The sequence below is a fragment of the Gekko japonicus genome, unplaced genomic scaffold, assembly GCF_001447785.1.
Source record: "Gekko japonicus isolate JY-2015 unplaced genomic scaffold, Gekko_japonicus_V1.1 scaffold320, whole genome shotgun sequence".
NCBI classification, from domain to species: domain Eukaryota; kingdom Metazoa; phylum Chordata; class Lepidosauria; order Squamata; family Gekkonidae; genus Gekko; species Gekko japonicus.
Window position 1 is genome coordinate 270,690 of NW_015168660.1, and position 12,252 is coordinate 282,941.

The window sequence follows — 12,252 nt, forward strand, 5'->3', positions numbered from 1 at the left end:
AGGAATGCACAGGAACGGAGTTCCGGCTGGCTCCTGAGTTGGCCACGCCCTGCAGGAACTCATTAGCATAATAGGCCACACCCAACAGCAGAAACTCATTAGGATTGGCTACATTAGGGGTGTGTGGCCTAACATGCAAAGAAGTTCCTGCTACAAAAAAAGCTCTGGGTTTCGACAACAAACAAGGTAAACAGAATAAGAAGCAAAAGGTTGGTGTGGCTGGATGACCACACTTCTGGTAACAAGTGGGTGCGGCCTAATATGCTAATGAGTGGTGCTGTCAGGGGTGTAGCCCAATATGCTAATGAGTTTCTGCTATTGGGTGTGGCCTATTATGCTAATGAGTTCCTGCTGGGCTTTTTCTACAAAAAAAGCCCTGGCAAGGCCCAAAATAAAATTAAAAAGGCAGAAAAATCCAACATTGTCATATGGGAAGACGCGCAGTTACCTTCTTGTAGGGATGGGAATCCGTATGAAAGCTTTGTATCTCAATAGTTCCCGGTGGAATTCTTGAAAGTGCTTGAATTTCCTTTTCACTTGCCACGTAAATTCCCCGTGTGTCAATTCAATGGTGTAAACATGTAGACTCGGTACCTGCAGGAAGGAACAGCGTCAAGGTATCCAATAGACCATGATTCCAGCAATTAAATGTTTGTTTGCTTTCAGGGCTGTAGCCCAGCAAAGGTTTAAAATAAATCGATGAATGGCTTAAACGCCAGCCAATTAATTAACAAAGTGCAATCAAGTGTTCCCAGCAAACAGTGGTTTGGCAAATTCAGTGAAGGCAGGGATATCTCCTGAATAAGTAGCACAAAAAAAAGCAAACCATGGCATGGAAAAGACGGTCAAGTCAATCCCTTGAATTCAGAGACGTACGAAGATCTCATGTAACTTTACCACCAACATAAAAGACCCTTTTACCTGTCAGCATCTAATTGAGAAATGTGAGCCCTTCTGCTCTTCTGAATCAATACAGAAGGTTGACCTCAGAGCTGGGAGATTTGATTCAAAGACTACCTTTGCCATTTTGGGAGGGTGCAGCAGTTCCGTAGCAGGGCTCCTGCTCAGGATGGTTCAGCTCACAGTTTTAATCCCTAGCCTCTCAGAGCCAAACTACAAGCGACATTTCTCCATGAACTGATCACCCAAACAAGGCTGTTTTGGGTGGGGAAACTCTGGGGGTTGGGTGGCTCAAGCCCCTTCTCTTCCAATGCTGTGGTCCCAATGCCAATCAGACACCTGAGGACAAGAAGAAGAAGAAGAAGAAGAAGAAGAAGAAGAAGAAGAAGAAGAAGAAGAAGAAGAAGAAGAAGAAGAAGAAGAAGAAGAAGAAGAAGAAGAAGAAGAAGAGGAGGAGGAGGAGGAGGAGGAGGAGGAGGAGGAGATTGGATTTATACCCTGCCCTTCACTACCCAAAGGAGTCTCAGAGCAGTTTACAAACTCCTTTCCCTTCCCCTCCCCACAACTGACACCCTGTGAGGTAGGTGAGGCTGAGAGAGCTCTTTCGAGAACTGCTCTTGAGAGAACAGCTCTGGCAGAACTACGGCTTGCCCAAGGTCATCCAGCCAGGTGCAAGTGGAGGAGTGGGGAATCAAACCCGGTTCTCCCAGATTAGAGTCCGCGCACTTAACCACTATACCAAATGGGCTCTCCACACACTTAATCACTACACCAAACTGGCTCTTCTCTGGCTGAGAATCACTATGGTGTAGCAGACTAGGATCTGGGAGACATGGGTTCAAATCCTCCTGCTGTCATGGAGCACATGAGGTGACAGGCCAAGGGAGAACCACATATGCCCCCCTGGGCTCCATGGAGGGAAGGAAGGGTAAAAATGTAGCAGCTAGTGAATACTGTGCTCTTTCATATTGCTAAGGTAGCTGCTTAGCAGTATGTATAAGTAGCAGAAAGTCTGCTTCTTTGGAAATCCAAGTCGACTCACAGTTTGTATTGTCTAATTGTACTGTCTAATTTGGTGTAGTGGTTAAGTGTGTAGTGGTTAAGTGTGCGGACTCTAATCTGGGAGAACCGGGTTTGATTCCCCACTCCTCCACTTGCACCTGCTGATGTGACCTTGGGTCAGTCACAAGCTCTGGCACAGCTGTCCTTGAAAAAGAGCAGTTTGTGTCAGAGCTCTCTCAGCCCCGCCCACCTCACAGGGTGTCTGTTGTGGGGAGGGGAAGGGAAAGGAGTTTGTAAGCCACTCTGAGACTCCAAGTGAAGGGCGGGGTATAAATCCAATCCCTTCTTCTTCTTCTTCCTGCCCTCCCTCTCATGATCTGCCTAAGTTCATAGAATCAGCATTGTTGTCAGATGGCCATCTAGCTGCTGTCTGAAAACCTCCAAAGAAGGAGAGCCCACCACCTCCCGAGGAAACCTGTTCCACTGAGGAACCGATCTAATGTCAGGAAGTTCTTCCTAACGTTTAGCTGAAAACTCATTTGATTTAACCTGCTGGTTCTGGTCTGACCTTCTGGGGCAACAGAAAACAACTCCGCACCATCCTCTACATGACAGCCCTTCAAGATGAGCAAAGATGGTTTGCCACCTACCTGCCCCTGCATAGCAACCCCAGTTTTCCTTGAGGACTCCTATCTAAGTACTGACCAGGGTAGACTCTATTTAGCTTTGGAGCTCTAACAAGCTCTGACCAGTACTGGCCTATTCAGGCTCCTACGTGGCTGGATACAAGCTGCCATTTTATACAAGATTTTTTGTAAGGTTGCTTTCGTAAGATGCTTTATCTTGTCAGCACTTTAAAAAAAAATGCAGAGGGAAAAGCCTGGAAAACAACAGGGGTGAGTCACGGAACAGGACTGGATCTTGAAAAGACAACCACAGTGGCAAAGAAGTTCTGACCTTTGTTGTCGAGGTAAACCGCTCCACTTCCAGCACTCGCACACGGATGGGGCACCCGGTTAGGTAGGTCTGCAGGTGAGTCTCTTTAAATCCTTTAGTGTTATAAATGGCTGAGAATGGAATGCCCACTGCAAATGACGAGGCAGCAATTAGTACTTGGTTTGAAAACGGAACAGAATAGGAACAGAAAGTAGTTAAATGGAGATATGAAGAATCTAAAGCCCACCAAGAGTACTCTGAATTCAACCCCCCCCCATGCATTTAGTGGCCCCCCATTGAAACAGCTACTGGGGGTGGAAAGTGCCCTCAAGTCACAGCCAACTCATGGTGACCCCGTAAGGTTTTCAAGGCTAGAGACATACAAAGGTGGTCTGTCACTGCCTGCCTGTGCGTAGCGACCCCGGACTTCTTTAGTGGTCTCCCATCCAAGTACTAAGCAAGGCCGCCTCTGCTTGGCTTCCGACTTGACGAGATCAGGCTAGCCTGGGCTGTCCAGCTCAGGGCTCAGACAACTACAGCCCCAGGCTATCGTTTGGTTTCTCCTGTTCTAATAGAAGCCCTGTTTCATGTTATTAAGGGAGCTGCGGTGGCTCAAGTGGTTAAGACGCTGAACTGCAGGCTGTGGAAGGTCGGTAGTTCAGCAGTTCGAGACCCGAGTTGCCGCATGACGGAGTGAGCTCCCGTCTCTATTTCCAGCTCCTGCCAACCTAGCAGTTTGAAAGCAAGAAATTGCAAGTAGATAAATAGGTACCACTTCGGTGGGAAGGTAACAGCGTTCCGTGCGCCTTGGTGTTTAGTCATGCCGGCCACATGACCACGGAAACGTCTTCAGACAGCGCTGGCTCTTCGGTTTTGAAAGGGAGATGAGCACCGCAACCCTAGAGTCGGAATCGACTGGCTTTCGAGAAAGGGAACCTTTGCCTTTACCTTTACCTTTTCATGTTATTAAGGGGTAGGTAGATAAAAGGACATTGTCGGAGCGAGTGAAATCAACACCTCTTAACATGCGTCCTGGACCAGTTTTCAGAGACGAAAAGGACCCTGTTCCTCAACAGCTACAAACAGGAGTCGCATATATCTGAGTAAAGGAATAATTACGTAAACTGGGGATCTGTGTATCTTCAGTACGCAGAGATTCCTGCCATTGTGGTAGTGCTGGAAAACGGGAAAACTGCATTCCAATTCAAGAGTTCCTTGGGACGTAGGCTGAGACCCTATATATTCACGTTACTCCAGCCAGATGAGGACAGGCTGGGGAACAAAAACCCCCTATGGCTATATCTCCAAGTTAAAACAGCATAAGGGTGGGGGGTTACAGTGTCAGGAGTTCTTGGCAGAAGCAAGATTCGAACTGGGACCTCCTGGACTGCAGCAGCTAACTCTCTCAGGAGGGCCTAACTACAGGGTACCCTCTGGGGGGGGGGGTCAACAGTGGGAGGGCTTCTAATGTCCTGGCCCCACTGGTGGACCTCTTGAGGGCACCTGGTATTTCTGGCCACTGTGTGACACAGAGTGTTGGACTGGATGGGCCTTTGGCCTGATCCAACTCTGGCGTCTCTTATGTCCTTATGTTCTCTTTCCATGTCCGTCCCTGAGTCTCTCTTAGGTCCTGTCAAGCAGATGGGTACTGGGAGTTTCTGGCTGAAATTTAGTCTCTCAGGGGCATGGGAGCTGATTGGATCAGGACCACAATATACCGGGCACAGAGCTTAAACATTCCCCGCCACCTAAAATCTCTCTGGGAGCCACTATTCATACCATTTGGCAAACTTACATGTAGCCTAGTAAAGGTAAAGGTTTCCCTTGCTCGAAAGCCAGTCGAATCCGACTCTAGGGGGTGGTGCTCATCTCCGTTTCCAAGCCGAAGAGCCAGCGCTGTCCAAAGACTTTTCCGTGGTCATGTGGCCAGCGTGACTAAACACCAAGGCGCACAGAATGCTGTTACCTTCCCACTGAAGTGGTACCTATTTATCTGCCTGCAATTTCTTGCTTTCGAACTGCTCAGTTGGCAGGAGCTGGGGCCAGAGACGGGAGCTCACTCCATCACGCAGCACTAGGGGTCCTGAACTGCTGAACGACAGACCTTCTGGTCTGCAGCTCAGCGTCTTAACCTCTGAGTCCCCAGGGCCCTACGTGTAGCCTATGGACACACATAAGTTTTCCTGGCAGGGCAAGCAGAGGTCCTCACAGCCATTTCAGGTCAGAAAACCAGAGTGGGGGAGGATACTTAAACCCCCTCTCCCCTGCTGGCTGTAGTCTGGATCCAAATCAGCCTGCATTCACCTGAGAAGTTTCATACAGGAACTCCTGGGGCTCATCTGATTGACAAGTCCAGGGCAGACTTAAAGACAGCCCTGGGAACAGTGTATCGTGCAGTGTCTATATTACACCAACGGCTGATTCTTTTTCTCCTCTAAGCGCAAGAAACACAAAAGGTTGTGCATGGAAATTAGACTGAATAGGACATAAAAACACAGTCCAGGGCACTTGTCTACACCAGGGTAAGTATGCGAACAGCAGCAGAAATCACACCTGTCCAGTCACTGTGGTTGTACCCCAGGAACAACCACATGCTAAGAGCCGTACATCACCTTAGCACAAATAAAGATGGGTTTTATCCAAAGAGATATGGTATTTGCATATCTCTGAGAGCCACCTGCTGAAGTTAATTCTAACAAAGGCCGGACTAGCACAATGAAGACTTCTGATAAAGAAAAAACACGCTTCACAATATTTACAGCTGCACACCAATGCATTATCAGATGGGTTTTATCACTAAAGTTTCCTTGTCAAACCAGGGAACAGAGGCTGCTTGGTGATGCAGTTTGCTTTGGGTATTATGTATGCCTACTGAATTGCTCCCCCATAAATTCTGAGGAACTCCGTGGGAGTCTCTTGGAAACCAGCGGAAATTAGGATGCCAGTGGGGTAGAAAACACCAGCAAATTGCATCAATCTCTGGGTTATTTGTTTGTTGTTCATTCACTGAAGGAGCACTGAGATTTTTAAATGATGAAAAACATTAGGCAAGTAGAAACAGAGAACAGCCGGCTTGAGAAGAGAACAGCCAGTTTACCTTGCACACAAAGGAGAATGACTTCCCTACTAAGTTTTACTAAAGGATTATTATTTAGTAACAGCTTAGTGATTCAGTTCTTGTTCAGAAAAAAGTAAAAATCTGGACTGGTTTTCAGTTCTGGTTCCAGTTTGGTCCGGCTTGAGAGCTGAACTAACGCAGAACTGAAATACTGACCCCCTCCCACCCACCGAATCATCTGAATGGATTTGACTGCAAGCTTGAAGAGGGGCCATGGCTCGCTGGCACAGGATCTGTGTTGTATGCAGAAAGTCCCAGGTTCAGTCCCCAGAATATTCAGTTAAAAAATCAGGTAGGAGGTATTGTGAAAACTTGGACCTTGGAAAGCTGCTGCCAGCCAGAGTTGACAATACTGACCTTGCTAGGCAGCCTGACTCAGTATAAAGCAGCTTTGTGCATTCAGATTTGAAGGATTTAAAGGAAAGCAGCTGTTCAAAGAATAACATGTGGAGATGTGGCAGATAACGGAATGGTGGAATATCATAGTGACAGAGGGAAAGACAGGCTGCAAGGGCAGAGAAAGGTTAAATGCTAGCCATCACCGTGGCAGGTGAGACAAGGGCTTATCCAGGGCACTGAATCCCAATCTTGTTGCCACTGGACTCCCTATTAGCCCTTGACTTCCAGGTTTGCCCCGGCATCACCCGCAATTTTGAAACGTTTCTCTGCCATCATAAGGACTAGTAACTTGCTTTCAAAAATGAATATGAGGCCCAAAGTGCGCTTGGGTAGCCATCCACTGCCACTGACTTACCAGGAGCCTTCGGGTCATGCTGCACATCAGTGTCGACCTCCTCCCCCTCGAAGTGGAGCTCCCTCGAGTCCAGGCTCTCGATTAAGTTGCTCATGTCGGCAGCGATTTTCCTCAGTGCCGAAGTATTAAGCTCCTTTGCACGGCTCAGAGACATCTTAAATGCTCACAAATGTGGGCAGGGGGCTGTTGGAAGAGAAGAAAGGAGGGAGCTGCATTACTGTGTTCCTATCTGCGGCTTGCCAGGGCATCAGAAGATGTGGAATCGTTTCCACCCGACCAAGGAATGTCTCCCTGTAGGCAAAGAGCAGTCAGCAGTAAAGCGGATTGCGCCGCAGACATTGAAATAGCCCTAGAAGAGCGCTTTAAACTTGAAAAGAAAATAGGGAATTGTCAACTTTACTACAGTAAGAAAATGAAAATTTTACTGATTTGGAGCATCCCTAACAAAAAATTCGAACAGAACAAAGTTTGAGTCCAATGGCACCTTTATTTCATTCATTCATTCATTCATTCAACTTTCTATCCCGCTCACCCCCCCTAAGGGGCTCTGAGCGGCTTACAATTCTAATTCCGAACAATCCTAATCTAGGGCCACATGTATGTCGGGAAGGTGAAATTCCTATCAGGCACCCTTGTTCTGTAGCAGATCTTCTTCCTTGTGAGGGGACAGTCTGGCGGCGACCCTTCTTTGGCGCTGGTCTTCGTTGTTCCACCTCTCGGCTGTCGTAACTCCGGCTGTCGTAACTCCGCCTCCAGGCCAGGACCACTTTGTGCTTCTGCGCATGCTCGCAGCGGCCTCCGTCCAAATCAGGCTCCGGCCTGCTGCGTCACTCCGCCTCCGCATCTAGTTGGTCCGGCCTCCTTCATCCGTCACCTCGTCTCGCCAGCCGCCATTTTTTCCTCTGCCGCCGCCGCTAATTGTTCTCCGTTCTCCGCCGCCACCACTACAACTGAGGTGGGTGCTCCCCTGCTCTAATAGCAGGTCCCCGTTTTATCTACTTGCCCTTTCACGGGCTTTCGAACCGTTAGGTCGACGGGAGCTGGGACATAGGGCCAGGAGCTCACCCTGACCGCGGTGGGGGATCTAACAGTCGGAGCTGTTCGCCCAGATGTTTTAAAGCAGGCTCCCCTTACTGCCTGCGCCACCGCTCCGTAGACCAACAAAGTTTAATTCTGGGTATAAGCTTTTGTGCGCATGCACACACTTCATCAGATACATTGAAACAAGACTTCCTCAGTCATTATTGAGGTGGGGTAGTTGCCAGGAAGGACTCATTAGAGTCAAGGTACGCAAGTTGAACGATAAGTATAGCTAAGATTGGATTAAAGCAGTTGGTAAGACCCGCGAATAGCAACACATTAGCATACAGCTAATAAAAGAGCTAACAAACAGATGTGAGAACTACGTTTAAGACCAGCAATGTTTAATTCTGGGTCTAAGTCTAACAGCTGTTCTTGGTGTTTGTGTACATACATGTACCGTCACAGAACGTATATAACCGCTGGCTCCATTTATTGTGAAATCCACATGCACACCCTTCGACAGCTGAGTGGTGAATGCAAGTGTGTGACCCAATGTACTGTCCCATGGAGTTGTGCCCCATAAAATGAGTGGGATGTGGCGATGGCGTCATTTTGCACTGCGCTCTGTGAGAGTGCGTGCCGGCATTCATAGCACATTTGGGGGTTTGAATCTGACTGTAAGGTTCTGTCAAACTGCACTGTCGACTTGACACTAGAGTTCTGCAGCTGTTTTAGCAAACAATGTGCTAGTAGGGTAGCTAGCCCCCAGGTGGTGTTAGCCGCTGGATCCCTCCTGAACCTCATGGTATCCTGGGGCAAGACATGGGCAGGCCAAGGCCCTGTTCAAACATGGGTGCCAGTTGCATAGCTCCATGGGAAAGAGAAACATACTGCGATTAGATCAGGAGGTGGTCAGGACAGATGTCTTTCCCCCACCCTAAAGGCATGCATAACAATGGATTACCCAGTACTTATGCAAAGCAAGCAATTACTCTCAAAACCTACTTTGCATATGCAAGATCACTTTTGCCTATGTTGCTATCGCCTAAGTGCAACTTAATTATAGAATCCAAGAGTTGGAAGGGGCCATACAGGCTATCTAGTTCAACCTCCTGCTCAGTGCAGGATCAGCCTAGAGCATCCCTGACAACTGTCTGTCCAGCCGCTGCTTGAAGACTGCCAGTGAGGGGGAGCTCACCACCTCCCCAGGCAGCTGATTCCACTGTTGCACAACTCCGACTGTAAAAATGTTTTTCCTAAGATCCAGCCAGTACCTTCCTGCCCTTAATTTAAACCCATTATTATGAGTCCTATCCTCTGCTGCCAACAGGAACAGCTCCAGTGTTCCCTCTAAGCTGAGTTAATGTGAGCTAGCTCACAGTTTTTTAGCCTCCGGCTCACACATTTTTGTCTTAACTCAGGAAGGAGGGCTCCAGAGCCAACTAATATATGCAGTAGCCAAATCACTTGCTCACGACTTTAATGCCAGGAGCTCACAAAGTAGAATTTTTGCTCACAAGACTCCACAGCTTAGAGGGAACATTGAACAGCTCCCTGCCCTTCTCTAAGTGACAGCCCTTCAAATCCTTCATGTCACCCCTCAACCTCCTCTTCTCCAGACTGAACATTCCCAAGTCCCTCAGTCTTTCCTCATAGGGCTTGGTCTCAAGGCCCCCCATCATCCTCGTTGCTCTCCTCTGCACTCGCTGCATTCTGTCCACGTTCTTTCTGAAGTGAGGCCTCCAGAACTGCACACCATACTCCAAGTGCAGCCTGACCAATGCAGTGTACAGCAGGTCTATGACATCTTGCAATTTGGATATTATGCCACTGTTGATACATTCCAAGATCGCATTCGCCTTTTTTGTCGCCACATCACACTTTCGGTCCATCCTTACCCCAAGATCTTCTTCACACACTCTGCTACCCAGAAGTGTATCCCTCATCCAGTATGCGTGTTCCTCATTTTTGTTACCCAGATGTAGAACTCGACACTTATCCTTGTTAAACGATCTCAGTATCATCTGTCTGGTCGAGATTTCCTGTGTCATCAACAGGGCCATTAGCGGCTATCAAGCCATGGCCCAAACTTTTGTTTCATCCCAGTAAAACAACCATTGTGATTGTTCTCTAAAAGTTTCCTACCAGAAAGGACACATGGCTTCCCACAGCCTTGGGGCACAATTTCCCTATAAAGATAGGCCCCAAAACCTATTGTGCGTGTTCCTGGTACCAACAACATATACTCCCACACTTGTGAGCTGCTTTTTCTCTCCTTCACAAAATGAAACATTGGCTGTTTCTCTTTACATTTGCTGCTTCCATGGATCTCTCCATGACTGGTAAATATCACTGGATTCCTAAAACGCTGTTTCCCCACTCCTCCCTGCCTTTCCAATTAATTCTTGAACATTGTGTGTTTTGCTGAATGAACCTTTCTATTTTCCTCATTTTCTGTGTTAATAAAAATACTTTAATTTGAATAAATCGCCTTCTCTCCCAACCTTAACCTTTACGTTGGTATCACAATGTAGCTGTGTAATCAGATATACTAGCCATAGGTCAATGTTGCTGTTCAAAAGCTTCTGCCAATCTACCTCTATCTAAAGAATCAAATGCTAAGCCAGGTCGATAAAGCCTACATATAGGTCTTTTGTAGGGCTTCTAATGGCCTCTGAAGCCAAGGTAAATAGGGTTTGACAGTGCTCGATGGTAGAATGACCTTTTTTGAACCCTATTTGGAGGGGATGGATTAAATTATTATCAATAACATAATCCTCTAATTTATTTTTTAAATGCTTACTATATAGTTTAGAGGCAACTGGCAACAAACTAATTGGCCTATAGCTGCCCGGCTCGTGGCAAAAGATGAGCAGAGGTGGTTTGCCATAGCCTGCCTTGTCTTCCTTTGTGGTCTCCCATCCAAGTACTAACCAAGGCCGGCCCTGCTTAGCTTCTGAGATCCAAAAAGATCAGGCCAGCCTGAGCCATCCAGGTCAGGGCACAACCATATGGTGATTTACAGATTATGTTTGAGACATTTATGGAAATCAATTTCCCTGTATCAATGACACGTACCTATATGGGTTTCCAGATCTTGAGAGACATGCTGGAGCCAATGAAAAACATAGGCTTGCCAAGCCCCCGCCAGCGGGGATCGGGCTGCAGGGGGAAACCCACCCCCAAAACGGCCAGATCAGGCCCATGCCCCCAGTGTGATGACGCCACCCGGAAGTGACATCATCACGCCGGGGGGGTCACCGGGCAACGCTCTAGCAGTTGCCCGGTGACCCCCCCGGGTGCCATAGAGTTTTTTTGGTACCATAGAGTTTTTTGGGCGACTGCTAGAGCGTCGCCCGGTGACGCCCCCGGCGTGATGACGTCACTTCCGGGTGGCATCACAGCGGCGCGTGCACGCTGCTAACGGTAAAAGACTTGGCAACCCTAGAAAAACAGACTAAATGGCATTCTGAAAACAGAGTTGTTTGCTCATTCAAGGACCTTCTCTGGAACAGACCTAACATGTTTGTGTAGTTAAACCTAGACTTGCAGTTTGATAGAGAGAAAAACCTATGCTTTCTCAAGAACTACCAGTCCCAAAGTTCCTTGTGCCTACTCTCTTAAGAACATAAGAAGCGCCCTGCTGGATCAAGCCAGTGGTCCATCTAGTCCAGCATCCCATCTCACACAGTGGCCAACCAGTTCCTCTGGAGTTCCAACAACAGGGCATAGAGGCCCTCCCCTGATGTTGCTTGCTGGCACTGGGATTCAGAGGTTTTCTTCTTCTGAATGACATGTTCATCTGAAGACTGAAGTTGCCACATGCAAACATACTGGGACAGGTAGACTTGCAAGAATATGAAGTGCTAAGTCAGGAAAGGCTTTAGAAGTTAGAACCAGCCACAAACTCAGAAACAAATCAGAAACCAACGCGATGCTCTTAAAATAGGTGCAATCTATCCAGGTTGGCTTGCTCCAGCTAGCAAACAAGGGGACACATTTTGTACCAACTGAAATTTCCAAGATATCTTCCTATGTAGAAAGCACTGCAGTACCCCCACCTAACAAGCAGTGTTCCCTCTAAGCTGAGTTAGTGTGAGCTACCTCACAGTTTTTTAGCCTCCAGCTCACACATTTTTGTCTTCGCTCAGGAGGGATGGCTCCAGAGCAAACTAATTTATGCAAATGCAGTAGCCAAATCGCTCACTCACAACTTTAATGCCAGTAGCTCACAAAGGAGAATTTTGGTTCACAAGACTCCACAGCTTAGAGGGAGCATTGCTAACAAGTAACGTAGCGCAGATGAGCCCGGATTGACTGGCTGAGTCTAGAACAGGAGCCAACCTCTGTGTGACATAGAAGACAGCACTTTTCAAGATCATACTGATACGTTTCCCTAAGAAGAGAGGAGTGACCCCTATTAAGCTCTCAAAAAGAGATAATGGGCTTTTTTTTGTCTGTTCCAGCCCCATATTGCCTCAGTTTATCCCCTCATTTCCACACACATTATTGTGTCTTT

At 47.6% G+C, this 12,252-nt stretch overlaps 1 protein-coding gene across 1 annotated transcript in view; it reads right to left on the reverse strand.

Moving 5' to 3' along the window:
* PLD1 (phospholipase D1) overlaps positions 1-12,252 on the reverse strand; it is a 183,561-nt gene that overhangs the window by 107,894 nt on the left and 63,415 nt on the right. The window contains exons 2-4 of the mRNA XM_015415255.1: positions 6,711-6,893; positions 2,860-2,987; positions 449-594 (exon numbers count right to left, since the gene is read on the reverse strand). Of these exons, the coding sequence (XP_015270741.1) occupies positions 449-594; positions 2,860-2,987; positions 6,711-6,864 (428 nt within the window). The 5' untranslated portion in view covers positions 6,865-6,893. The remainder of the gene's footprint in view (positions 1-448; positions 595-2,859; positions 2,988-6,710; positions 6,894-12,252) is intronic.